This window comes from Salvia splendens, chromosome 2 (assembly GCF_004379255.2).
Source record: "Salvia splendens isolate huo1 chromosome 2, SspV2, whole genome shotgun sequence".
Classification (NCBI taxonomy): domain Eukaryota; kingdom Viridiplantae; phylum Streptophyta; class Magnoliopsida; order Lamiales; family Lamiaceae; genus Salvia; species Salvia splendens.
The window spans coordinates 8796784-8824677 of record NC_056033.1 but is presented as its reverse complement, the minus strand read 5'-3'; the positions used below and the strand labels follow the sequence as shown (position 1 = coordinate 8824677).

Genomic DNA, 27894 nt, shown 5'->3' with positions numbered 1-27894 from the left:
TTGAAAATCAAGAGCATAAAGCATTCCTCTAATAGTAGATAAATATAATCAAACAAGAATGAAAAAATCAAGAGCATAGATAGTTCCTAACTATACATGGAACAGGGTTAATCTAGGAAACCAATAGGCTGTATATAGATTTCATACCCATCCAACATCAAATTAAACCTAATTAGCTTTACGAAAAAAGCATGAGGTCACCTCAAATCCCGACGCGGCACTGCCTTGGTCCGCCGCTTAACACCCCTGATCTCCCGGTGGCCGGTAGTCCAAGGACCAGATCCCCGCAGAAAACCTTGAGAAACCTCCTCCGAGTTCTCCACGCCTTCGCCTCAAATTTAACCCTAGAAATCATCCTCACATTGAAATTCACATTTCCATTCTTCCCCCTCTCGCCACTAATCCCATCCACCGCCGCCTTATCCAGATATCTCCCGGCGGCGGCGAATCTCGCCGTCAAAGAGGTTTCGTTCTTCGTACCCTGGTAGAACGGCGCGACGGTAGTCTCGGAGAGGGAGTAGGATTGGTAGTAAATCTCGGTGTCGATGTGATCGTAGCCGAGCTTCATCTTTTTGTTAGGGTTTCTGGCGGTCAGCTTGATTTCAGAGGAGAAGGTGAGCGAGTCGTTGCCAAGCGTGAAATTGGAGATGGAGAACGAGTCGACTCGGAACTCGGGGAGCTGGGGGCGGAGGACGAGCCAGACTATGAAGGTGACGGTGCCGAAGATGACGACGAGGCCGATCACGAAGGCGAAGATGCGGCGGAGGCAGGTGGCGCGGCGGATCGACTCGGCGTCGTACTGGTAGGGGTAGGGGTTGCTGTGGGGAGGAGGCGCGGCGGCGTAAGGATAAGCGGTGCCGGCCGGTGGTGGACCGACGGCGGCTGAGTAGCCGTTGGGCTGCGAATTGGGGGCGGGATAGCCTGTGACAGGCCTATTGCGATCTTCCATTGCGGGAATCGCGGTAGCACAGGGGAGAATCGATCAATCGCACGCACTCAGTGTGTTTTGCGCGTTTTTAGATAGAGAAAGTAGAAAGATTTGGGTGGAAATGGTAAATTTTCAAAATATGTTGCTAGAAGAAGAAAATAAATGGAATATTTATCTAACTTTATTATTCCTATTCTGAAAGTGACATTCGTAGTAATAATAATCTTTTGGTGTTTAAAATTTGTTACCATTATGATCTTGATATTTGTTCTTACTTTGATACGAACTACTGTTAAAAATAGGAGTATTGTTTTATTTAATAGGAGTACCTTATAAATTAGTACTCCACTTATTAACTTTATAAATAAATTAAACTTTGTTTTCTTTTTAACTTCAAAGACCTTAGGAAAAGGTATAAATTAGGAAATAAAAATCAAGGATGTACATTAGGTAGTGAGGAAAAAAATTGATTGCTAAGATTGAAAAAAGATACTGATTAGTTAGTTACTAGTACATGACTAAAGTTTGACTATTAGTGGAATTTGCTTTTCAATTCGATTTTTTGCAAAATATGACCAAACCAAAAATCCATTTTAAAAAAATTAAAATTGAATCGATTCAAATTTGTTGAATGACTGAACCCGAAAAACTGAAATAGAACCTTAAAAACCAATCCAAAAATGCGATTAATTAGATATTTCCATACTCATAATAAGTGTGCATATTAATTAGATATTCATATATCAGGAAAGATTCAGGAAACTGAAATTGATAGTGTCAGTCTAAGTGAAGAGATATGGAAAGAATATAAGTATTAAAATAATTATATTTATAAAATATACATAATTAATATTTATTATTATTTTAAATATATTAATTTAAGAATGATTTTTTTATTATGCAAAAGAGTTCATTTTTACAAATATCCATATTTTTTTAATTTTAAGAAACACTCACATCTTCAAATAATTTAATTGTTTGAATTTAATAGTATTTTCATTTTTAATATGTAATATATTAGTATGTTGTTTATAGTAATATTTTTATTGTTCTAGTTAAGTTTAAATTTAATTGTGGTTTTATTTGTTAGTGCTGCATAAATGTTTTTATTATTATATTATTTGTGTTTTTTACTAAAATATTTGAAAGTGAGCATAAAATTAAAACTGTTATGTAGGTCTTTACCCAGAAAAAGGAGGCCTTCCAAAAATTCTCGACAGCCAAAGTCAAGCAATGGCCGAAGAGGGGGTTTGGAAATAGTTTTCAACCAGCAATAGACGCGTCTCAGTTAGAACCTCACTAGCTGCGTCATTGCCCCAAGCGCAAAGATAGATCACCTCATGTACTTACTCACCCTTTTATACACAAACTACACATGAATTTTCAGTGTAATAAACGATGTGGGATAAATACATGGTGTTGGTCAAAGCAGCGGTGCGGTCTGTATCCATCCCATTTAGTACATGAAATCTTCATTGTAATACCAAAATAGTACAGATCTTGTGCAAGTGCAGATCCATCTCTTTACCAACAAGTGTAGAATAAGAAACATGAAACAAACAACCCTTGCTTTAGAATCATGTCTCTATCGATTCTGTCCCTTCTTCTTATCATTACGAATTGGTATAAATCTGAAAATGAATGTGGAGACTGGAGAATCACTTATATGCAATCAGAAACCATCGGACTCAATTATTTGTTGTCAAATGACATATGCATATAATGTTTGAAAATGTAAATATTGAAGCTCATTAATAGTTTATGTGAGGCCATTATATTGTATTCAGAAATATTTGATAACAGAGTTTACTAAAAGTTAATGCGACACCTAAGACATGCAACCATTGAATATATATAAGAACATGGATTTCTAATAGATGTGGCTATAGATGAATTCACTAAATTCTTTTTCAAATTAATAACATTTATTTACAAATTTATATATTTATTTTAGAAAAATTAATTAAATTTGTTTATTAAGTTAATCAAGTAATTTTTAAAAATGACGATATGATATAAAACAAAATTATACTCCATATTTAAAACTAATCTAACAAAAATTAGTTTAGGACCAATTTAATTGACTGATTGAGTCAAAAATGAGTTGGCTTTAAAATCCAACAACTTGGTTATATTTTTGGGCTAAATTGGACCATTTCATAATATCGATTACCAAAAGTAAAAATGGTCTTCCTCATAAAACAAGCAGATACAAGATGTAGGGCTTGGGACTCTGTTAAAGAAAAAGAAAAGGAAAAATTACAGAGGAAAAAGAAGAAAGAATAAGATGGGAATCAACCAAATCTTATAGAGTAATAATGGTAAAAACTAACAGAATATAATTGGATAAGTATCATCCAGGATCCAGCCGAATCCCATACACCATTGAAGCAGAAGAGTATCCCAAGAATCTCACACAGCTCAGTTAAGCAATATGTTTTCACATATAAAAAATATGTATTCTGCTGCAACATTATATACAATACGCATTGCATTACAACAAATATAGAAAATAAAGAACCAATAGATAATTAAAAATTGCAAAGGCTTTAGATGTCGAGAGAAATGCTCCCAATTATATACTCCCTGTAAACCTCAACTAATGAGCAAGAAGAGAAAGAATAGATATACCGGCATTTACAAATTGCGTCCACCCTCCTCCAGCATCATCCCTTTCAGACTTCTGGCCAACCAGATTGCTGTATCCCTCGGAGACACCTTCTCCCTTCCAAAAGGTTTCAGCACAACCGTGAGCTCTTCAAGCCGTTTCTGCTGAAGTAAGTCAGCAGACAGTTCCAGCAGTCCCTCAAGTGCCTCTGCTCTTTGCCTGAAGGAATTGACATCTAAAGCTTCCTTCACGGGTGGTGATGCTTCTTCTCGAGCCGGAGGAGGGTTTGTCTTTGCTGGACCAGATTCAGAAGGGTCCGACGTTGCAGCCACAGGGTCCTTGTCAGTTGTAGCTGTCACATCTACTTCCTTGGTGACAGGGTTTTCAAAGAGATTTGAAGTAGGAGTGGCATTCTGAGAGCATGTAGATTCCAAGGTCGGAGTTTCAGAAGCTGTGGATGGCTGTGGAGTCGATGAAGAAGGTGAATCTTTTAAAACAACCTCATCTCTGGCAACATCTATTGTTTTTCCAGCATCCAGATCTCGTTCGGTGTTTTGTGCCACAGGAAGCTCAATCACTGCTTGGATGTTGCTATGAGATATCACACGTGTCACTTTATTTGGAGAAGGTGGGGTAATGGCTAAAACTGGCATTTCATTAACTGCATTTTGCTCCAGTAATCCTCTGTCTGGAAACGAACTCTTCTGGTTCAGTAAAATGGAAGGGTCAGCAGAAGAAACGAGTTTCTTGATCATGACCTTGTCATCAATGCTTGATGGTGAGGTGAGGTCCAGCTTGGTCACAGGATCAGGCCTACTGATGGTTGTAGCATCTTCTCCACCCAAAGGTATATCTTCAGTGATGCAAAACGAAACCTCCATATTCGCCGTAGAGCTCGTTCTTTCATCACGAGCATTGTTGACATTCATAGGTTTATCAGCATTTTTTACATTCATAAGCTTATCGTCCGACAGTTCTTGTAGTTTTCCAGAGGAGTAAACTTTAGATGCATAGTCACTCCCACGGCATCCAGGTGATAGATTTTCCCCTCCTTCAGATTGAGATGAGGAGTGAGTGGAACAGCTGGGTCTCGATTCGTTTATTTCAACTTCTACAGCTTGTTGTATTCTAGTTTGGCAGTTAGCCTCAAGATGATCCCCAAAGCAATTTCCTGTCCTTTTTTGGGGGAAAGGAGAGTCAATAATTTCATATATTGTAGCTTGCTCGGGACTGTGAAGAAACTCTTCCGATGAGCTAATAAACGGATTCATCGCATCGTCAGAGACCTCGAAACCTTGGATAGATACTGATGAAGATGCTGAGTTGCTGCTCTCTGTTTGCATTCTCCTAGAGCCTGCAGATAAAGACCTTTTTGAGTTCTGCGTGTTCTCCCTATAATTATGTGACGCACAGCCATTAGGCACCGATTTCATGATTTCAGGATCTTGAACATCATTAGGACCAGTCTTCCTATTATCATTTATGCAATTAGGAATATCACGCTGTGCTTGCCGGATTCGTGCAGGAAATGAGGGTCTCCTAGACAGGGTAGGAGGTGTTTTCTGTCTTGTCCTTGTCGAAAATCCTTCTTCAGCAACGGGCTTTATGAGACCAGAGGGAGGGATACCTTCACGTCTAGCCTTCGTCTTCGGAGGGGTTTCCACAACGGGCAACTACAGAGGTTGATCAACAAGAATATAAACCAGTTCCAGTCGAGGGGAGGGGGAGAAAGAACATGAAATCCTTTTATTACCTGATGCTTCAAGGAAGGCGTTCCTTGCACTCGTTTATTAGAATCAGCATTTGTTCTTTCTGGGGCTTCTGCATTACCCTTCGGAACACAATTAACGAGATTCGGTTGTTTTGCAACTCTTGGAGATGCTTCGATAACCGTTCTCAGGTTGCTACCACTGCTTGGTTTTGAATGGTGGCTTCTAAGTGGAGAATTATTTTCTCTGCTTTTTCCTTCCTTGAGAGATACCATAATATTTCTAATTGTTTTCGGCTGCTTCGTTTCATTGCTATTCCTCTGCTCCTCATGCAGTGGCTTGCCGACATCATGTTCCTTGGTATTTACGGGCAACGAGTCCATAATTTGTGGGCCCTCCTCCTCCTCCGCCTTTGACAGTGACCTGCAATCAACATCTTCATCAACTGAAGCCGTCTCCATATCAGGGTACTTATGACCATGGTTCACTATGTTCTTCTCGCTTGAGACTAAGCTGTCTCTGTCACTGCATGAACTGCTGCTACCTTGGCTCTCAGCCATGTTCCTTCGACCTACACGGCCAGTGGGAGGAGGTTTCTCAAGCGTAATAGCAGCAATCGGTTTATAGGATGGGCGGTATTGGTCCACGTAAGGCTGTAGATATGGATGGTTCAGAAGTTCTGACGCCTGAAAAATTCTTCAAAATCAGATTATAAGAAACCGTTGTTTACAAATGATGAATACAAAGGAACTTAAAGGAGGTTCTTACACTTGACCGATGTTCTGGGTTTTTTCTTAGCATGCTCTTGATTAGCATTTTCCTATCACGTAAAACACCATTCGAGTTAAGATTCTATACTTTCGCCCTTGAATTGCATAAAGGGACTAAGAGAAGGCTATGTTTCGTTTCTATGAAAAATGTGGAGTACTATAAAGGGTTACCATGGAGAAATAAGAATGCAAAGATAGGTTAAATGCAACTCTTATCAATGTAATAAAAGAGAATAATATGTAATATGATGGGAAAAGGAAAAAAAGGGACCAACAAAGACCAACTGTGCTTACAAGGATGGGGAGTAGCAAGGAGGCAATGGGCCAATCGATGATCGATTAATCTTGCTTATTAGTCCGGCCATATCCTGAGACATGAGTGCAGGTATTCATTATAAAGATGATCACAGAGAATATATGTGACAAATTACAGAAAAAGTAATGTCTATTATAGCCGGGAGCATTATGTCATCAGTACATTTTTTTCTCCTCTTCTCGCACTTTACCAATTTCTCATTAAAATCCATGCCGTCCACAAATGGGACTATTTTTTGTGGACGGAGGGAGTATGAATTTATAAATATTTCAAAAACAATGGAAAACATAGGAAAAAAATACAACTGAACAGAATAAGGGCTAGAAATCTACAGAATAAGGGCTAGAAATCTTACAAAAGCCTTGAAAGCAGGGCGATGAGCAGCCATTTCATACATACAGCAACCTAGTTGAGGAAAGAAACATTACAAAGTGGGAAGCCTTATTCAGCAGGTGTTAAAGAGTAAAGAGTAAATGATCATCAACATACCAAGAGACCAAATATCAGACTTAAATCCATACGGAATGTCAGCCAGAAGTTCAGGACACATGTAATTGGGAGTTCCAACTACCTGAGCAAAACATAAGAAAGGACAGCTGGTTTCAGTAAAGAAGTACTGGAATTCGATGCAAGAAAAACAGATGAAAAGTCCCAGATGCAATGCTACATGAATTGCATTACAGCATTCGTTTCTCCAGGACAATACGCTAGTATGTACATTCTTAACAACCTAGAGCATATTTTATATTCAAGCTTCTTGAAAGGACAATGATTCCAGCAAAGTAATTACAGTTCTGGAACTACTTATGTTTGTTCGTCTCCTCTAGAGTTAGTTTGAAACATTTCCCAGTAGTCTTGGCACTGATCAAGTCCAAGGCACTTATGCAGAAAAATACCTATGATGCATTCACTTAAACTAACCATTATGCTAAGCCTGCTACACACTCTCTGCATATTTAAGTTTAAAATAATTGTTCATATTCCGTTGTAAATTCCATGAGAAGTTCTATAATGGTAACCTTCTATTTCTTTGTCGACAGAAGTACTCAGCTGCATGCTCATAATATGAAAGAAACTATTGTGAGTCAATTTTCTAAGTAAACTCAATTTCTCCTTTCCTAAATATAATTGGGTTGATAAAATATTATCTTCCAGGGTTCAAACAAAATAACCAAGGGAAAAACAACCAGTATGTAGCATTTATAATCCCATAAGTACAATTAATTCCATCAACGAAGAGAGAGGTATATATGCACTATGAAACACATACTGAAGAAGCCAAGTCATCTGCCTTCAAAGTTTTAGCAAGCCCAAAATCACCTGCTCATAGGGAAGTTCAAAGACAATCATTTTTCAGAACATGATTAAGATTCTGAAACTGAGCAATAAAAATTCATCTCCTAGCCTTCTGCAGAATTTCATTTTTTCTTTTTTCATAATAAAAAAGCCAATGCTAAGAGGGAAAGTTTCTGGTTATCTCCTTTCTATGAAGCATCATGTTTTGAGAAAGTTGATGATTTTTTTATTGATTAGTTTGGGAATGAATTCTCTTACTTGATGTACATAGTTTGACAGTGAACTTATTGAATTTTTTCAATAAGTCTTGGCATTTTATTAAGAAGAAAACAGAATCAGGGATTGTTCTGATCCAAGCTACGCTTCATGAACTTCTATAAACCTATGTTGATGAGTGTAGAATCTCAGATTCTTTCTCAAATATAAACATTTTATTAAAACTTAGGGATTACGAATGTGCTTGTAATTTTCTATCAGCAGCATGTTTGTGAATTTTTTTACTTTAAGATGTTTAGAATGGGATTGATTTCTTTCCCTTGATAATAGGCGAGTGACTTTTTACACTAATATTATCTGAATCTTCAGTAAGCTAGAAGAATTTGGTTCCTCTATTAACTTACCTAAACGAACACCTTGATCTTTGGTAAGAAAAATATTTGAGCACTGCAACAAAGTGCTAGAGAGATCAGTTCCCACTGTTAAAGGAACATAAAAAAAATCAAGTCAACTATGCTTACCTTAAGATCCCGATGCAGAACATAGTTGGAGTGCAGATACTCAACCGCCAATAATAGTTGAGCAAACCACTTCAACAGTTTCTACAGAGAGGCATGATTAAACAGGAAGCATATTAATTAAAATTCGTACTTAAAATCAGAAAAGAGTAATACATCTGAAAGGTAGGAACTCAAACCTCCTCAGGGAAGTACTGTCCATTGGATTTTTTCATCAATTCAGCCCTGTTATTCAATCATCAAAATATTATGTTAAAAAGGCGCTTATACATGTGGAAATGTATTTATCTGTCCATTTACAATTGCATCATAACACACTTACATGTCACCACCCTCACAGTAGCCAGTAACAATGCAGACATAACAACCCTGTTTTATTTTAAAAGATATAGTTCGGTAAGAAAGTTTTTTATTATGAAAGTCTACCAACACCAAGAATAGTCATGGAATTATATTGGAGACTAGAAAGTAGAAGCTTCAATGAGAATTACCTTCTCTACCCAAGCTTCCTTATACTCAACAATATACGGATGTTGTATCCGTGCAATTAAAGCCATCTGTTATTTCAAATAGCCAGAAACACCTCTATTAGTTCATATCCAAGCACTGGTACACATGACTAACGACGAAATGCACGATATAGTTGAGACTCTAGATTACTAAAATTGGACTGAGGAAATTGACAATAATGTCTTATCGGATAAACCTCTCTTCATTCACCAATGTAAGCAATCATACATTCTTCCTCAAACAGATAGTGAAAAGTACTTGAAATCAAGAGATTCCCAAAAAATTGACAAGAATATCAAATACTAAATTTGCAAGAATATTCTTTTCAAAATGTAGTGAGCAAACAAAGAAAGTACTGTATAAATAACATTAACTGAATGGATCTGAATAAGTAAAAAAAAGCAGTTTCACCTCTTGATGTGCTGATCTCCGGCAACGCTCCGTTTGGCGAGCTAGCCGAATCTTCTTGAGCACATACCTATGTGACATTTCCAAAATCAGAAAAAGGACATACAAGAATCACAGATTTTCCCATAAACTAAAGAAACCATCATTAGATTGATTGTGTCGTACTTTTTCCTTTCAAATTTGTGATTGACTAAAATGGCAGCACCAAAAGCTCCACGCCCAATTTGCTCCATTAGCTCATACTGATCCATTTTCGATTCCATATCCCAAACCCCTCTCACCAAATTCCTGATTTCTACACTGATGCTCCAGAAAGCGCATTTACAAAATCTCACCGAATCATCGAATCCGAAAACACAGGAACAATCTGTATCACTCAAGTCAAACTGCTGCTTTAAGACTAAGTATGAAGAAACACATGTTACCAGATGATGCAATGACATTAACCTAATTTTTGGATCTTCTGCCGCTTCTGTCTGCCCATGAGCAGATCAATCCCAAAAAATGCACATCATAATTCCAACTCCACAAACAGCAATACATACACGAAAATGAGCAGCAAGTAATTGGTTGGAACTTGGACTGAAGCAGTTAATGAAATTCAACCAAAGAAAGCTGAAGCTTTTCAATGTTTTTTCTTTTACTCTCTCTCTGTCGGGATTAATTTTAAATTAATTCTTCATCTGTTTAGTGATTAACAGTTAAGTGTAGTCAGAGCATCCATGCTGGGACGGATGTCCCGACAGACTTCCTAAAAACACTTTATACCACGTCATAAGGACATTCCACTGCACAACGACAGACATCCCGACGGACATCCACAATAATAAAAATTCACAAATTTATGGAATTAAACAATTTACGGAATTAAAATTTCGACACGAATACGGAGAAAATGCAACCACTTTATTTAAAACAAAAAACATACATAATTATTAAAAAAATACATAGTTAAAAAAATGAAATGAAAACGAGTGGTGCGAATGAAATGAAGTTCAACGAGTCGTATATATAGTCTGTTAAATTCTCTAAATTCTATCCCACATCGACTTGGTGAAGATCCCATCTAATCTATATAAGTGTGGATAACCCTCCCCCTTATGAGGCCTTTTAAGGGGTGAGTGGCTCATTTCTAATATAGTCGTTAAAATTGGCGGACGTCTTCGAAAATCCACAGAACTCCGGTGTCCGCAAACGACATCCGACCGGCGGACGTCGTACGCCGGTCCGACGTTCGCCAGGACATCAGCAATTGCGGATGCTCTTAGGTTGGGTGGGTTGGTGTTGCAATTAACAATTTCCAACTAAGTTATTTGTGGGAGAAACTAATTCACTGCGACAGGCCTACGGCCTACCCTTTATTCTGTGAGCTGTCATTCAGATGAGAACGATTTTTTACCGAAACTGAAGAGAATGTTTTTCTGAAAGTCAAAATAAATGTATAAAATCTTCATAAATTACTTAAATTTCTATATTACATAAATTAAAATATCTAAATTCTTAATTTATTTTGTAAATTACATGATCAAAATTGCCGAAGTACCAAATAAAACACAGTCTAACTTCCTGAATTTCATCATTATTATTCTTTTAATATACATATTTAATTATAATTTTAGATGGTTATAAATTTAAAACAAATAACTTGAAATTTTACTCCAACCTTTCCTTAAAACATAGGAGTGGTTCACTTTTCCATTTTGATCCAAATATTTTTATTTTTATAAAACGGAGGAGTGTAACTTGAAATGTAAATTACATCATTATAAAATGAAATTTGCAACACAAAGAAAGAATTAGCAAAATCAATTTTTCTGCAGGGAATAACTTAAACCAAAAAATAATTAAAATAGGGAATAACTCGGTCATTCCAAAATCGTTTTCCGTTCATTCCATTAAATTAATATTTCCTGATTTTAAATTTGTTCATTCCATTTATTTAATACTATTTCCCGTTTTAAATTTGTCTATTTCCTTGTTTAAAATTGGTTTCATTCCATTCATTTCACATTTCCTATTTTAAAATTTGTTTGATTCCATTCATTTTATATTTATGTTTTAAAATTAAAGAATAAGTATCTCTCTTATACACACATGGATATGTTTAACACAAAAATTCTACCACCACCCATTTTACACCCATTTCAAACAATCTCCATTCATTCATTCTCTACACTTTCACTCTCTAAAGATGCACGGTGGAGATGACGAATCACCCGACACTGACGAATCGGGATATGACAGCTATCCTTCCCAGCCGTCGGGTTGGAATCAAACTCCCCTTCCGGCGGAGAAGAGGAGGAGGAATCCGATTCCGCCACCGAGTAGACGGTGGCGGTTTTTTTATTTATATTGTTTTTAAATGTTCTTTGTATAATTTTACCGTTTCGAATACAACGAATATTCGGTCTCAATTACCTCGTTTTCTAATTTTTTACATTCCGATAATTTTAATTGATTTAATATAGACGATAAAAAAATAAAATGATAAGTGGCTAAAAATTTTGGAGCTATTCGAAGTGTCCAACCTTATAGCTGCGGACAATTTGTTTTTAGGCGCGAACAAATAAACTGGAGCTGTGAACAAAAAAGGGGCGGGGCTATCTAGGCGGTCCGGCTGTACGGACACTCTAAATTTGATGCATGAGAGTAATAATTGTGCATTAATGGATGGAGTAGGGTGTCAGAGCAAGAGCACGTGCTGCGGCTGCCTGGCAAACATGTGATCGCACGTGACACGTGCTCCGCTGACTCTTTTCTAGTCAACCAAATCCTCATTAAACGATTAAAGATTTAAAATAAATATTCTCATCCTACAGTAGTACAGTTAGTAAAGCGTTTTTTAACATACTCCATTTAAAAAATAGAGTGGTGCTAAATGGCCATATTATGGCCAGCCATAATTTGTCTTTTAGCTAAAAATTAAATGAGTTCACTTAATAATTAACTCACCTTAAAAGTATCAAAACTCTTAAGACAACTCTACCCCCTACCTTAGTTTATAAAGTAAGTACTTTATATTCATCCATCCAACAATGTTTTTTTTTTATTTTTAAAAGATATTTACGTTTTATTAGAGTACTTTATATCCTTTTGGCTTTTATTCAGATGTTTATTTAAAATAATATTACTCGACATATACTGTAATCCTAAGAAATATTTTTATCATTACTATTATTATTTTTATTTTTATAAATTAAGTATGATGAAAAAGCTATCATAAGTTCATAATTTAGTTATAACTTAATATTAAGTTTCAATACTATCTTGTCATAATATTTCACAATCTAATAATCGTATATCATAGTACACTATAATATATTATTATTAGATTATAATACACCTTAGTGTTTAATACATAAATTATTGATAGGGCTCGTAAATTGTGATGCTAAATGTAGAGAGAATGCTAAATAATTATGGAAAGAGAATGCTAAATAATAATGATTAGAAATAGACAAATTAAAAGGTAAGTCAAAATAAATTGTGCATAAATTATTATGGAGAGAGAATGTTGTAAATTTAAATTTGAAGTAAAAAATTGAGAAAAGGGTAATTAAGTAAAATTATCTTAGCACTGACTATTACTATTAATTTATTGCATTGACTTTAATAATTATTTACAAAAATGTCATTGTGTGGTTGGCCATATTATGGCCACATAGCATTACTCTAAAAAATATATTTAAAGAATTAAGTAAACTTTAAAGTACGTGAGCAAAGAAAAAATGAAGTATAAAAAATTTGAAGAAATAAGAAGAGTGATTATACTGTATTATTTTTTTTTCAAAAAAATGGAATTGACATATCCCAAAAAGAAATAAGAATTGTTTATTATAGAATGAAAGGACTACTAATGTTCTTCAGCGACTTGTTTTTTTTTACCATGGTACTATATCTATTCATAGAAAATAATCATATTTTTCCATTTGGATCATTCATCAAATTAGTCTCTTTCTAAGTTTTTGCTCTTTAACAAAGTGAATCTCAATTTTCAATAATACTAATACTTTAAGTACTTTTTCTTCATATCTCACTATTTTTTTAATTTTGAACATTGATACTCTACAACTAAGACTATTTTTTATGGACATAAATAATATGTTTAATGAATAAATATAAAAAGAATAAATTAAAAGAAAATGATGTGGATAATTAAATAAAAAAGAATAATGTACGTAGGAGAGTGGAAAGATTGATGATTTCAAAAGTTAGTACAATTATAAAGATTGATTAAAATCTCGTGATTCAACATGTCATAATTAATTAAGCAAATCAACGCAACTGCCAACTGTAACGCCGCAAAACTAGTTGGCTAAACTACTATGTATGCATATACACCATTATGTTTCACTATACAATTTACTGCTCCATTCATCAATATAACTACATGTGCATACATTGTATGCACTTCACGTAATATATATACTCCCACTAGTCATCACTCATTTCTTTTGTGGGTAATAAGAAACCAAATAAAATGATATTGGTAAAGAAATAAGCATGTAGCTCCAAGACCCCACCCACAATAATTATTTATGGAATCAAATCATTAATCATATCAATCATATATATGATTATATAGTGTAACAGCTACTTCCAATGATGATTTCTCAAATAATCTGCCCTTTCTCAGATAATGTTTCTTCTGTCAATAATTAGGAGGCAAAAAGAGCCCCAGTACGTAAAACTAGAAGAATCTAATGATCGATTCAATAACTTTAATTAGTCTTTGATAAAGAAATAACAATAGAAAATTCAGACTACAATTTATTGTTTGTTAGCCTCATAGGTGGATGCTTTAAAACCTGTTTTAGTCAATGTATCGCTGCATACATTAAAAATATTAATTTCAACAATGGTCTAACCTTTCCGTTTATAATATTTGATTTTTATTTTTTTTATGTGAGTTTGAAATTGATATTTGAAATTTAAAAAAAATGAGTATTATATATAGATGTATACATCTCTAAATAATTGCATCTTGTATTATTCGGACGTCTTATCTCTGTTGTGTTATTAATAATTGTTGGAGGTTTGTCTATGAAATTGACAACACGACAATGAACTTCAAAAGTCATCAATTAATTTTGAATTTTGACCCGAAATATATATGGGTCTAGTTAGCAAAATAAAGTCACGAAGAAAATTTAAACAGGAAAATATTCAAAAGTTAGGTCTAATCTGCAATAACGTAGAAAGATTGAGATTTAATTAGCCATTACTTTTAGCACTAAATTAGTGTATATAAAATAACGTGGAAAGAAGATGAATATGTTGTTATTATTTACAACGTTCGTCTATGCAATTGACGTATTGTCATGTAAATGTATGATACTATGGCAAGGTATATTAGTATTTTAAGAAGAAAAAGAAATTGGACATGCCCCAACTTATGTTACAACTAAAACTATGGCTTGTTAGGAAGAGTAGTGTATAGGCCTTCTCACGGCCCACTGTCCTATAATTGTTTTTATATTGCTCAGATATTTTTTTATAGATCTTTACTTACAGACTGCATTTAAATTGATAAAATGAAGGGCATTCATCCAGTGCCCTTCGGACAATCGCAACTGAGCATGCCCTTCGGACCCTTCGGACAATCGCAACTGAGCATGCCCTTCGGACAATCGCAACTGCATTTAAATTGATAAAATGAAGGGCATTCATCCAGTGCCCTTCGGACAATCGCAACTGAGCATGCCCGGGGCATGCTCATATGCCAATGCAGGTTGTTGAGCACACAAAGGCTACATGTTTGCATGTGCTTGAGCACCCTAATCTATAGCCTAGTCACAAGATCCTAAGTGACGTTCATTTGATTTGATTTAATTTAATTTAATTTTTTTATTAATCTAAAATTTTGATTTTTCATGTCTATTTCACATCTTCACATTAACCTTCTTCTTTATTTCGTATTTTTTAATTCTAATTTTTATTTAATTTCTTTTAGTTTTTGACAAATTCTATTATCGTGTTGATTTTTATTTATAGACCAACTTAGATACGAAATCACGGAAGCCAATGTGTAACTGATGTCATATTTAAGTTTAAGTGGATTTGTATCTATATGGTTGGCTATAACCATTCAATTGAAGTTGATAGCCTATTGAAATTCACATAATAAATAAAGTATGTATTTCTTAGAGCTCAAGAGTTGTGGATAATATTAAAAAATATGTGAATAGTGTAATACTCAACTTCTAAGTGCTCAAGAGTTATGTATGCTCTTTCGTTTGTACTCTTGCCCTGTATACATCATAATTACTTCTTCAAGCAAATCCCAAATATATGGCTAAATTGTCGCCTTTGCAATTAGTTTTCAACACAAACATTACCATCATATGTACATATGCAGTGGCCTATGGAACAACACAAATTCATGGAATAATAGGAAATGTCCTGTCACAAATCAATTAATCAAAGGCCAAATATTTTTGCTAGAAAAGGTAGCTATTTTTAATTCAGTCTTCATTTTGAACAGAGAAAATTGATTCAAAGCACACAAAGAAAATAGGAAAAAATGATTGGAAAGGCATAAATATTAAATACTAGGTGAGTGAATCTAAAATTCGTATTAAAAAGATAGTGGAAAAACAGCATATTCTGTATTATCTACATAGTAACAACAACACATTCATTTTGATGAACTACGTGTGGCTAGTATTGTTCATATGCAATCACAAAAGCGCAAATCAATCTCATTCACAAAAAAACAGACAAATATTTTGCAAGAAAAGATCATGTGCAGCTAGCGAGCATCAGCAGAAGTGAAGGAGTCTGCAAACCCGGACGGCTTAGCTGGGATGCTTCCTTTGCTGTCCTGGCTAGCCCCGCTATGATCTTTCCCGTCCGCAGCTTCTTCTTGCCACCCTTTTAGCATCTGCGCAAGAGGCAGCGCCATGTTTATGCCCGAAAACTCATCACTTTCCTCATACGGTTCCCATTTCTCCACCAGCTGAGCTTGTAGCACGTTCACAGCGTGTCCCATCTCAGGCCGATGGTTTGGGTCCCTCGCTGTGCAGTGGCCCGCCAGGTCAGCTACCGTGTAGATGGTCTCGTAGATGTCCTCTCCTATATCTAGAGCTGGGTCGAGGGAGGCGATGAGCCTATCCTTGTTCGATTTTATCTGCCAAAACCACTCAGCCAAGTAACGATTCTCCTCAGGGCGTTGATCATCAAGCGCCACTAGTCCCGTCAGAAGCTCCATCAGCACAACTCCAAAGCTGAACACGTCTACCTTTGTAGTAATCTTCCCCGTTACTGGAAATATACGATTAACAATTAGCAAACACATGTAAGGTAAGGACACAATTGCCAATTATAAATAACATCCTGGTGATCCTTCCCTTACCAGCGTATTCGGGTGCAAGGTATCCGAAAGTTCCAGCAAGTTTGGTAGGAATAGAGCTCTCTCTGTCAGGGGCAAGCTTCACCAATCCGAAATCGGCCACTTTTGCTCTAAAATCATCGTCAAGGAGAATGTTGGACGATTTCAGATCACGGTGTATGAAGCTGTGTTGGGCCAAATTGTGAAGATACTCGACTCCTCTAGCAACATCGAGAGCAATGACAAGTCTTGTCTTCCAGGGCAAAGGCGCCAAGCCTTGCGCCCTCCAACGGAAAAGATGCTTACTAAGAGCACCCTGAGGCAGATATTCGTATACTAGAAGCCTCTCATTTCCCTCAACAGAGTATCCTCGGAGGGTCACAAGGTGGCGGTGGCGAACATTTGAAAGCACGGCTATTTCTGATTGGAATTCATCCAAGGCCTTGTTACTCATGGTTGCAACCATCATCCTCTTGACTGCTACTACCGTACCATCGTCCCTCGTGCCCTTGTAAACCACCCCAAAACCTCCATGCCCGAGCTCGTTCTCTACTGAAAAATCGTTGGTGGCTTTGCGAAGCTCCTGAAGAGGTATCATCAGTTTCCCAGCCTCAATCACCTTAGCACTGTCCAATCCGCCAGTGGTCGTCCTGCTCACAACAGCATCGCCACTTTTAACCACCACAGCAGAGCCGTTAACCACTGCAATCTTCGCAATGTCACCAGTATCAGGTGAATCTTGAGGATAAACCACAAAACCGGAAGCAGGGATTTCCGGCTTTCTTCTTCTGCTACAACACCAGACGAAAAATAGTCCAGCAAGAAGAATCAAAACAGCTGAGCCTACAGTTGCAACTGCTATAATCACTGCTCTTAATTTGGTAGAATTCGCAGGTTTCGGCTCATTTACAACCGGACTAGACTTTCCAGACGAAGGTGGAGCATCTTTAGACGTTTGCTGATAATCACCAGATGAAGGATCAAAAGATGGAGATCCCAGATCCTGGTCTGCAGAAGGGGGAAGGCGTGGCTGAGAAATTGGTGAGGGGGACTGCTTGGGCGGTGTAGCAGGTGGACTGCCATCAATGATCACGCGCACACCCTCACGAAATCTTGGCAACGGAGGATCAAACTTACTCCCACTTAAGTTCAACAATCTCAATGAACTCAGCTGTGCTAGACTTACAGGGACTCGTCCGCGCAGATGATTTCCTTCTAAATGAACTTCAAGAAGTGAAGACAAGTTACCAAGTGAAGGGCTAACTGTACCATTAAGCCGGAGTTTTTGCAAATTCACAACAGAAACCTTCCCCAAACTACAACTGATCCCCCACCAATGCCCTGCACAAGGATCATTCGCTGTCCACTCGGAAGCCAGCCTTTCGGGATAATCCACATCACGAAGAAAATCCAAAAGGGCATTCACCTCAGGAGCACATAGCTTGCCCTGATCAGATTGACAGAACGAGTTAAACGCATACGAGACATTAGCAGCTTTAAACTTTGGAATTGGACCCATCAACATGTTATTGTTCAAATCTAAAAGCTGAAGATCCATATTAGCCAAGCCAGCAGGAATCAGCCCAACGAGCCGGTTCCTGTTGAGGTTGAGCTCCCTCAAGGAAGTCAAACGACCGATGTCATCCGGGATCGACCCAGAAAAGTGGTTTCCATGGAGCCAAGCTGTGGTTAGCCCAGCCATAGTCGAGATTACATTAATAGGGCCAGTCATGCCATCTCCATCTTGATCATTCAACCACAAAACCTGCAGCATTGAGTCACTAAGAGTGGATGGTATACCGCCACTCAGCCTATTATACGACAACCTCAAGGACTCAAGCGATGGGAGCTTCCCGAAGAAATCAGGCACCGGCCCTACTATATTGCAACCGGAGCAAGAAAAGTTAACCAACTGAGAACACTCTGCTAACTCACTAGGTATACTCCAACCAGAGCTCTTGTTAAAGGGATTATCATCCAAAGCCAACACACGAATGCTAGTGAGTCCATTGAAGAAATCAAGAGAGATTGTCTCAAATTCATTGAAATCTAGGTATGCAAATTGCAGGTTAGATAATCCACTAAAACTTGGCAAATCACCATTCAATTTGTTCCTCTGAAGGCCTAGATTCTCTAGTTTCTCCAATTGATTAAAATTTGGGGGCAAAAGCCCCTCCAATCCAAGATTCTGTACCTGAATCTGAGTGACTCGGGTGTTGGAGCACACCAAATGAGGCCATGCAGGGGGGCCACAAGGATCACCGCCATTATCCGGCCATTTCAAGAGCTCCGGGTTGTTGAGGCCATCCACGAAATCATTCAAAATCTTGAAATCATTTTCGTCTGTGAGGGTGTGAACCCTTACCAAAATGCAAGCAAGAAACCCAACAAGAATGTGCATTTTCAACTTTCTTGACTTCATTTCCATTTTTCATCAAAACAAAATCTTTACACAAGCCCACATCTTCAATTTGCAAAAAGAAAACACCCACAATGAGAGAAATCAAAGATAATGAGCAAAGAGTTGAAAGCCAAAATGTACAAACCTTGGTTGCATGCTCTGAATTTGTCCTCCAAGAAAGAAGAGAGAGATACAGGGGAAGTCACTGTTCAATCTATTGGGTTTTGAGTGATATGCATTTGGATCAAACCCTGAAGACAAGCATGTAGAAGGTCATAAATAGTGACTCCCTACTCTGTCTCTCTCTCTCTCTCTCTCTCTCGTTTTCCTCTGTTCCCTTTTTTGTTTTGTTGTGGTAAGAATTCACTCACATTATTGAATTGCATGTCGGTATTTTTTAGTGCATGAGATGATCAATCCTCTCCAACAGCTTCAACACATCAACTAAGTGCACCGGAAAAGTCACATTCTTTATTTTGGATTTTCTAATATTTGTCACAATATTAGCTGGACAACGATATATCTTCTTCTTTTATGTATAATATTATTCATACAAAATGAATAAATACCAATCGCTACAAAATAAAGATTTGTGTTAACTCAAAGTTCCAAAACGGTGGGATAAGAGTAGAAACTTGAAAGTAAAAAAGTTAAATTGTGCCAAAAAATAAAGATTACTATAAATATTGCTTAGATTATTTCCCATACATATTTGCCTAAGGAGTATTTTAATTAAGACAATAAAACATTACGAAATAAGTAAACCTTAACGTAAAAGGAAATCAGAATAATAAATGCAGCAGTTAGTTCGGCAGAAATCGCGGGAGTAGAAATTTCAGGCAACTTTTATAAATAATCTCAATTCACGGGGCATTCATGTCTTCTACCTTTCCCTTTTCTAACCATAATTATTAATATTATACTTTGCTTCTCTTGTGCTCTTCATTCGCTTTTCTTATTTTCTATTATCAAAATTTAATTAAAATTTTATGTAAGTTTTGTTGCTCACAAATGATAGAACTGTACATGTATTTTAGTAGAAGGGAATTACGAATGCAATAAACGTTAATCAGTCTACATAGATGGCCAGATGGGAAGCTATTAGTACTTGTCTAATTACAAATGTAGAATGCATATTTTATATTTATGGGACCTTTGTAAACAAATATACTATTCTTCCCACTTATAATATCTCACATTTTATTCTTGGAAGTCACATTTGAAATGACACGTTTTGTTCATAGTATTTTACTTTATCTGCTTAACTCATAAAAAAATTATTGTACTGTATAAAATTTCATGCTAAAGAAATGTGTTTCTACGTGATATTTTTGGACTAAAAGAAATAGTAGTAATTTAGAAATTGTGTAAAGTAGGAGAACTTGATAACTAAATTGTTTTAAACAAATGAATTAGCTAGTTTAGAAATTAAAGAGCATGACCCTGCCTATTGTATTTCTATCATAGCTGGAAAGAAGCCTAACTCAGTTGAGATGAACGAGTAGAGCTGTAGAGGTGATGGCTTGTGTTTAGTTTTTTCTTTGGTAAAACAATGATGCCGACATTTTCCATGGTGGGGACAAGAAAATGATTGATCATCCGATTCTTAATTACTTGCTTAGCACTTAATGACGAAAGCAACAGCGCAAATCAAGCCTCAGTAACAGAGCTGCCGACATTTCTTAACACCGAAATTGTAGCTTCTATTGTCAATTGCATTTCAATTTTCAACTCATCTATCTCTGCTTAAATTAACAATTATAACATCACTTTTTAAACGTGACAATGTCACAGGAGGGGTACATTACATGCCACATCATTTTGCAATTGACCAACAATTCTGCCTTGAGTGCTGACCGAATCGATGTCTCATTATGAATGTCCCATTTTTTACTACAAAATGGTCACCTTTAATTTGGACTAAATTCAATTAATACTATGATTCTTGATCTCCGTATTGATTCTAAAGAGGGTGACGTTTATTTTGGAATTTAAACATCTCACTTTTGAATTGTCACAATTTATAATTTGGCTTGAAGGTTTATTAGAATGAAACTTTATTAGCGATAATTTTGTGTCCCTAGTCCATGAGTGATCATTTATGGCTCAATAATAAATACTGAGTTGGCGCCGAAACCTATTTCCAAAACTTTCTACTCTACCTCTTCTCTTGTCATTGTTGTCAACCAAATTAAATTAATCTTCACCATCCAATCCATGTTCAAAATTACTAGTATAATCTTCCTACTTTCTACGACCCTACTCGGCTATTCTACAGTTTTTATGTTTTTAATATACAGATTATTTTTAATCTTGTTGGAGATATACTTGGTTATCTTTAAATTATTTTTGAGGGGTAAATAAATTTTCTGAAGATTAAGGGGTAGCACAAAACGTTTTCTAGTAGGAATCAAAATTGTAAAAAGTTAGAGCATCCACAATGTAGATTAGGGGTGCCCCACCAGGGTGGCCCCATTGTATGACCCTCGAGGGAGGGGTGGCCGCGATTTCCACCAAAGGTGGGGCAGGAAACCGGGCTATATTATGGCTGATTTGCTGCACAAGCGTAATTTTTCATAAATTCCAGAACCGGAACCAGAACCGATCGGTTCCGGTTTGGAACCGGCCGATTAAGAATCGGTCGATTCCGGTTCCGAACCGGAACCGATGTATAGTTTTAATCCGAATTTATTTATAATTTTAAATAGTTTATTATTAAAAAAATAATAATCCAACATCTAGAAATATAACAAATACTAATACCTAAAAATTCAAATAAATATACAAAAATTACAAACCAACAATACAATAATATTCATGTATAGGTAAGAGTGATGCCAAATGTAGTAGGTTGGACTAGTTTATGTTGGCAATTTTTTATAAAAAAAATGAGTTCTAGAATTTAGCAATTTTTTTTAATGAGTTTAAAAATGAATTCCATTTTCCTTTTTATTGGATAAACAAATAGTATTCAATGCAATTTCCAATACTAATTGATCTTGTTGTGACTTTTTGGTTTATGACGTAACAATTAATAAATTATTCATAAACATATTAAAATCATATGTTAAATGAATTGTTACCTAAATATGTTATAAAGTTAAGTTTCTCTCATATGGAATGATATTGTATTTGTATAAGTTCTTTTGAAAATTAAAAACAAATCTATGATGTTCTACTCTTAGTAGTTAGTTCATAAAAAATGGATTGGAGCAATAATTGTAGTTAGATTTATTAGTAATATTAAAATTTTAAAAAATAAAATTGAATTATAATCCGATTCCCGGTTAGGAACTGGTTTTATTTAAAAGAGTGAACTACATAAAATGTTCCTGACGTTTTCATTTGTTACACTGCAGACCTCTGACAAAAAAAAAATATCGCCACAAGACTCTGGCCTTTGGGATAATCACATATCATGTTTTTTCGGACTAAAAGACCCTTCAGCCCTAAAAGGGCATTATGGTCATATCACATGGAGTTCTGTGCGTCAACGGCCAGGGGTGATGTATGTCCGTCAGCGGCTGTTTGTAGGCAGTTACTTTAAATTATACACGCCACATACACAATACTCCATTCGTGATTTATCAAATAAATTTCAAAAATTTCACAACCCTTATTTTCGATCTTCACTCTCCCACCCCGCCTAAAATTTTCACAAAGAAGGTAGTTCACTCTTCACTCTCCCACCCGCCTAAAAATTTCACAAACAATGTTTTCACTCTTAATTCTCTCTGCTCCCCGCTGTAAAAATCTATCTTGCATGAATGGCGCCTAAACGCAGGCGCGCTGGATCCTCAGGTGCATCGTCGTCACGTAATTCGTCTCGCCATAAAAAGGAACCCACACCCCCGCCATCGCCACCACACTGGCGACCACCACCGAGACATGCACCGGTGGTCATAGATGTTGAAGAAGAAACCTGGGATATCCGAGATCTTCGGCTGGATTTTTTCGTCCGAGAAGATGAATATAGTAAGTTATATTTTTAATCCTCGGTTTGTGATTTAGGGTTTAGGAAATTGATTTTTTGTGAATATTTTTTGGTCCGCCGGAAATTGATTTTTAATCCACAGTTTGTGATTTAGGGCTCCGGAAATTGAATGTTTTGTGAATTTTTTTTGGATGTTTTGATTTGATTTGTGATTATCCGATTATTGTTTTCCTTAACAGGGGAAGAACCTGGAAAGTTTTCAGTTGCTTTCCATCATGGAGGTTCATTCTTCTCTACTAAAAAAGTATGTTGGTGGGTATTTGACATACTTCGATTTCTGTAACATAAACCATTTCGCGCTCATAGACCTCTCGAGTATGGTGTTAAAGTTGAAGTATGATAGGAAGATGCTATGTGAGTTCTATTATTGTGATCCAAAGTACAGTCATGCCTGTGAGGGGGTTTTTATCGGCGGCCCTTTGTTGCCCATTGTTGAGGATACACATCTGACTGATTTCCTCAAAGTGGTGACTACTACGACAAAGTTAGTTCACATCTACGTTGTGGAGATAACCCGGGCTGACGCTATATTGAAAAAAATGAAGGATGAAGCGCAAGAGCTTCTCAAATTCAGGGCGTCGAAACCCCCAGGAGTCATTATTGAAGAGATTGAAGAAACCGAACCAAATGTGCCAAAGCAAAAAACTAGAACGAAGAGGAGGCAGGGGGGTCACTTTCAAGGGCACCCGGAGTAAGCCTCAAATGATTGGCTGGTATGATAGGGATGTTGAGTTCGAGGAATATCTTACGAAGAGTTTAGAAGATGATCGTGCTCAGAGGAAGAGGGACGTGGAGGTAGCTAGTCAAAATTTGGCGAATGCATTTGAAGCGGTATCATCCGTATCAGTACCATCCGAAGCCCTGGTCTCTGAGGTTGAAGAAGTACTAGTAGCAGCACCAGACGTTGAATCTATAGCAGAAGTTGGAGGAGGATATGTTGGAGAAGTTGGAGGTGGAGACTCCCATGCACACGTACCAGAGGTAATGAGTTGTGATTTACATAATTGTTTTAGAACCTCATCTTTGATTTTGTGTACAATTTGTGTATCTCATTTGTGTACATTTTGTGTACCTCATTTGTGATTTAGTCCCTCATTTGTGATTTTGTGTATTGTAGGATGTAGCTGGACCTTCATCTGTGGACCATTCCGAGTCGATTGGTCCAAGTGTCCATGTTGATGAACCTGCAACTGAATCTGAATCTGTAGTTCACCAACCAGATTCGGCCAGGACAGGAGCAGTTGTAGATGAAGACGTGTACATACCGGTCATGGACGATGGTTGTCAACCACATCCGGACATACAGGTAGACAATGATTTATTTCCAATCATTGAGGACATTACCCATGAATTGTTCATGTCCGAAGCTGACACCTATGTGCATGAGTCAGCTCCAACTGAAGCAGCGTCTGAAGAACCCGTACAAGTGGTAGGAGAAGTACCCCATCAGGTGGAGGAAGATGATGTTTATTGTCCTTCGTTCGATTATATTCCCAATGGAAGTCATCTTCATAATGAGGGAAGTAATGAAGATGATGATACTGATGAGGTCGGCCATTTTATCTCGTTGGCCAACATGTGTCGCGATGAACAGATGTTTACCTCATACTACGAGTCTTTATGTCGGCAACAACAACCGGAACAGGAGGCGGGACAACATAGGAGTGCGGAGCCGGAGACCAAACCACAAGGGTCTGGACAACAGTCTGGTGAAGGCAGCGGAGGGTCTAAGAAAAGGCGAAAGTTTTCCCCTGTTGTGGAGAAAAGGAACACGTCGGATACAAACCCTCTATACGAGCAAGAAACAGTTGATGAGCTACAAGATCTACAAGATCTAGAGGATTTGGAAGGGTTGCGCAGAAAGGGTATCAAGTACACCCCATTCAAGCTGACAAATGAGGTTCCAGCTTGGAAGCCTGGTGATTTTTTTAAGGATCGAGATTTCTTCTATCAGGTCATTCGCCAGTACGCGATAATGACCAGACGACGTGTACATGTATCCAAAAATGATGGCAAGAAACTGCGTGCCATTTGTAAGGGCAAGGCATGTGAATGGTATGTGTATGCAAGGAAGATCGAAACCCACAGCAATACCGATTTTGTGGTACTGAATATGCAAATAGATCATTCTCACACGTGCTCGCAAGTGTTGGATCAGAGATGACTCACGTCCAAGTGGCTAGCTGAGCGTTACATGGAGAAAATCAAAGCGAATCCCCACAATTCATTGACAGCTATACGACAGTGTGTGGATGAGGAGTTCGGGCTGAAAGTTGGTAGGATGAAGGCGTATCGCGCAAGAGACAATGCATTAGAAGGTATTTTTGGCAAGGCGGGACTCTAATACCGGAGACTGTTCGACTACAAAGCTGAATTGGAACGGACACACGTTGATTCTAGTGTGCATATATACTACGAGAATTTCAGGGATCCTGAAGCTGTTGGCTCGAGATTCTTGAGGTTTTATTGTTGTCTCGGGCCTTTGAAAAGGGTTGGATGCGTTTTTGCCGTCCAATTATCTTCTTGGATGCCTGTTTCTTGAGAGGTATGTACAGAGACCAACTTATGACGGCCATGGGAATTGATCCAAACAACGGTTGGTGGCCGATTGCGTGGGCGATGACTGAGGCTGAGAGCTATGATCAGTGGAAATGGTTCCTCAGCTACCTGGCAGAGGACCTCCACATACAGGAGAATGCCCAAAGATTTGTCTTCATGTCTGATCAGCAAAAGGTACGAGTAATGTGATTTTAGTAAAAAGTGTATACTTTAATTGTGATTTATTAAATAATAATATCTTATTTGTGATTTGGCCTATAGAGTAGTAGTTCGAGTGTGATTATAGATTTTGTGTTTGTGTTGTGTCTTATACATGTGCTAATGGGTGTTGTGTTACATGCATTTGGTAGGGTCTGGCAAAAGCCATCCTTGAGGATTTCCCACAGAGCGAGCATCGCTTCTGTGTTCAACACATATACAACAACTTCAAGAAGAGATTCATCAGGAAGAATTTTAAGGAGATACTGTGGGAGCTTGCGTCGAGTACAACCCACGAACAGTATGTGGAGCGGATGGATGCACTGCGGATTATATATCCCCAAGCAAATCAATACCTACTCGGTGTTGCTCCTAAAGAAAAATGGGTGAAGGCATATTTCTCTTCACATGTTTGTTGTGATGTTATCCTCAACAATATATGCGAGACCTTTAATTCGAAGATAGCAATTGCTCGCGAGTTGACCATTATCACCATGTTGAAGGAGATCCGAACAAGTCAAATGGAGAGGATACAGATTAGAGGCCAGTGGATCAAGACATATGATCACACACTGCCACCCGTTATCAAAGAGATTGTGGATAAGTTGTTAGTGGGGGCTTCTTCCTGGAGATCAACATGGAACGGAGAGGATTCGTACCAAGTGTCGGGACCGTCGGGCCAGTATGTAGTGAACATGCGTGAATTTACTTGCTCTTGCATATTATGACAGTTGACTGGGATCCCATGCACCCATGCCATCGCTACAATCAACAAGATTGAGAAGGATGTAGCAGACTATGTCTCCCGCTATTATTTACGGTCCACAATGACGCTTTTGAAGTTGGATTTGAATTGGCACCCCCGCGGACAAAGCGACAACGTGGACGGCCAAAGAAACTGAGGCGTGAAGAGCCCCAAGTTCGTCATCACGCGAATGGATCTGAGTCACTACGATGAACCTTTGTACTCTGATGTCGTCGGTGCGGACAAGATGGTCATAACATGAGAACATGCACCAATGATCCCCGTGTAGATGCTTGAACCACAGTTGGACAGAGTTCACAGCCAGCCACAACAGACGGCGGTGACAAGACTGAGTCGTCTAACGTGTTTCAAAATGAAGAGGTATTATTCAGTACGATTATATTAATTCCCTACCCGTTGGCCTATATTTTAATGGTTTGTTTGTTACAGACTAATCTACCTCGGCGGGAACGACCTAGCACACGTCGGTCTACGCGGTCAAACCAGGAGGTAGTATTCAAAATCAATGTTTGACTTTTCATTTCCTAAACATTACCAGTCAATTAGACCGGTTTGTTGTCTGTTGTAGACCAATCCCACTGGTCCAAGGGCTAGCACACGTCGGACCACGACTCAGCCGCAACGCTATGGCCGTCGCGGGGATCAGGATTGAATACTCGCGGTGATCAAGTTTGGGAACCTTAAACAATGGTGTTGGTTTTTGTTAGTGTCTTGAAGCATTTTTTTGTCAAACATTACTCAGATATTAAATACTATGCTTGGTGGGATCATCATGGGAAGGCCCTTGTATTAAGATATTAAATACTATGCATGTTAGGGATCAAACATTATGACTATGTTTTTGTCTATGCTGTATGAGAAGGCTCTTGTATGTAGTTGTAGTGTATGCTTTATGTGTTGATATCTACCTATACATATAGTAATTGAGTACTGCATATTTTAACTTTGTACGTAAAGTGTTATTTCACAAAAAGTTTTGTACGTCGGGTGTCATTCAATAAAAAGATTTGTACGTAGGGTGATATTTCACCAGAAGATGCTACTTCATTCGTGATTATAAAACTTCAAAGTGTTAGTTTAATGTACCTATTCGGGAACTTCATTCGTCATTGAAAGACTTCATTCGTGTACAATAATTACAGTGTCACTTATTTACCCCTTATACTTACAGTGGAACTTCAAAGGTTTAGTACCAACAAATCCCCTCTTACTGATTGAAGAAGAAAGTGTTACCATTACATTAGGAAAATAATTACAACGCATAACAACAATATTACAATCTTCATATTTCGGGTCATTTTTTTGGTTTTAACAATTTCTAAACTCAGCCGTCCACACTCCTCAGTCTTCATGCTCAATTTTAACTT

The 27894-nt window shown here is 37.4% G+C and overlaps 3 protein-coding genes and 1 non-coding gene across 4 annotated transcripts; all 4 read right to left on the bottom strand.

Annotated features, from left to right (window-relative positions):
* Positions 1-1054, bottom strand: LOC121760831 (NDR1/HIN1-like protein 10). The gene has a single exon (XM_042156435.1). The coding sequence runs from the start codon at positions 947-949 to the stop codon at positions 203-205; it is 747 nt and encodes a 248-aa protein (XP_042012369.1). The 5' UTR covers positions 950-1054; the 3' UTR covers positions 1-202.
* A 1057-nt stretch (positions 1055-2111) lies between these two features.
* On the bottom strand, positions 2112-2258 carry LOC121793266. Its single transcript, XR_006049088.1, has one exon. It is a non-coding gene; the product is annotated as a U4 spliceosomal RNA (small nuclear RNA).
* Positions 2259-3233: 975 nt separating this feature from the next.
* Positions 3234-9927, bottom strand: LOC121787120 (serine/threonine-protein kinase Nek5-like). Its single transcript, XM_042185752.1, has 15 exons — positions 9727-9927; positions 9445-9646; positions 9283-9349; positions 8853-8918; positions 8684-8730; positions 8541-8586; positions 8365-8445; positions 8248-8290; positions 7602-7651; positions 6821-6902; positions 6687-6736; positions 6310-6383; positions 6014-6065; positions 5290-5931; positions 3234-5209 (listed from the first exon to the last, which is right to left on the bottom strand). Exons 1-15 carry the CDS (start codon positions 9761-9763, stop codon positions 3566-3568), a joined length of 3183 nt encoding a protein of 1060 aa, XP_042041686.1. The 5' UTR covers positions 9764-9927; the 3' UTR covers positions 3234-3565.
* Positions 9928-15835: 5908 nt separating this feature from the next.
* On the bottom strand, positions 15836-19391 carry LOC121787112 (receptor protein kinase TMK1-like). The gene is made up of 3 exons (XM_042185743.1): positions 19156-19391; positions 16634-19073; positions 15836-16542 (listed from the first exon to the last, which is right to left on the bottom strand). The coding sequence occupies exons 2-3, from the start codon at positions 19035-19037 to the stop codon at positions 16031-16033; spliced, it is 2916 nt and encodes a 971-aa protein (XP_042041677.1). The 5' UTR covers positions 19038-19073; positions 19156-19391; the 3' UTR covers positions 15836-16030.
* Between the last annotated feature and the right edge of the window lie 8503 nt (positions 19392-27894).

What these genes read in the sequence shown, in the direction of transcription:
- LOC121760831 (XM_042156435.1), bottom strand. Translation starts at nt 949, where the DNA reads ATGGAAGATCGCAATAGGCCTGTCACAGGCTATCCCGCCCCCAATTCG.
- LOC121787120 (XM_042185752.1), bottom strand. Translation starts at nt 9,763, where the DNA reads ATGGGCAGACAGAAGCGGCAGAAGATCCAAAAATTAG. An exon ending in TACTGTGAGGGTGGTGACAT is followed by an intron (nt 8,587 to 8,683) that starts GTAAGTGTGTTA and finishes ATTGAATAACAG; the next exon opens with GGCTGAATTGATGAAAAAAT. An exon ending in ACCCAGAACATCGGTCAAGT is followed by an intron (nt 5,932 to 6,013) that starts GTAAGAACCTCC and finishes AGAATTTTTCAG; the next exon opens with GCGTCAGAACTTCTGAACCA.
- LOC121787112 (XM_042185743.1), bottom strand. Translation starts at nt 19,037, where the DNA reads ATGGAAATGAAGTCAAGAAAGTTGAAAATGCACATTCTTGTTGGGTTT. An exon ending in CCTTGCACCCGAATACGCTG is followed by an intron (nt 16,543 to 16,633) that starts GTAAGGGAAGGA and finishes GTATATTTCCAG; the next exon opens with TAACGGGGAAGATTACTACA.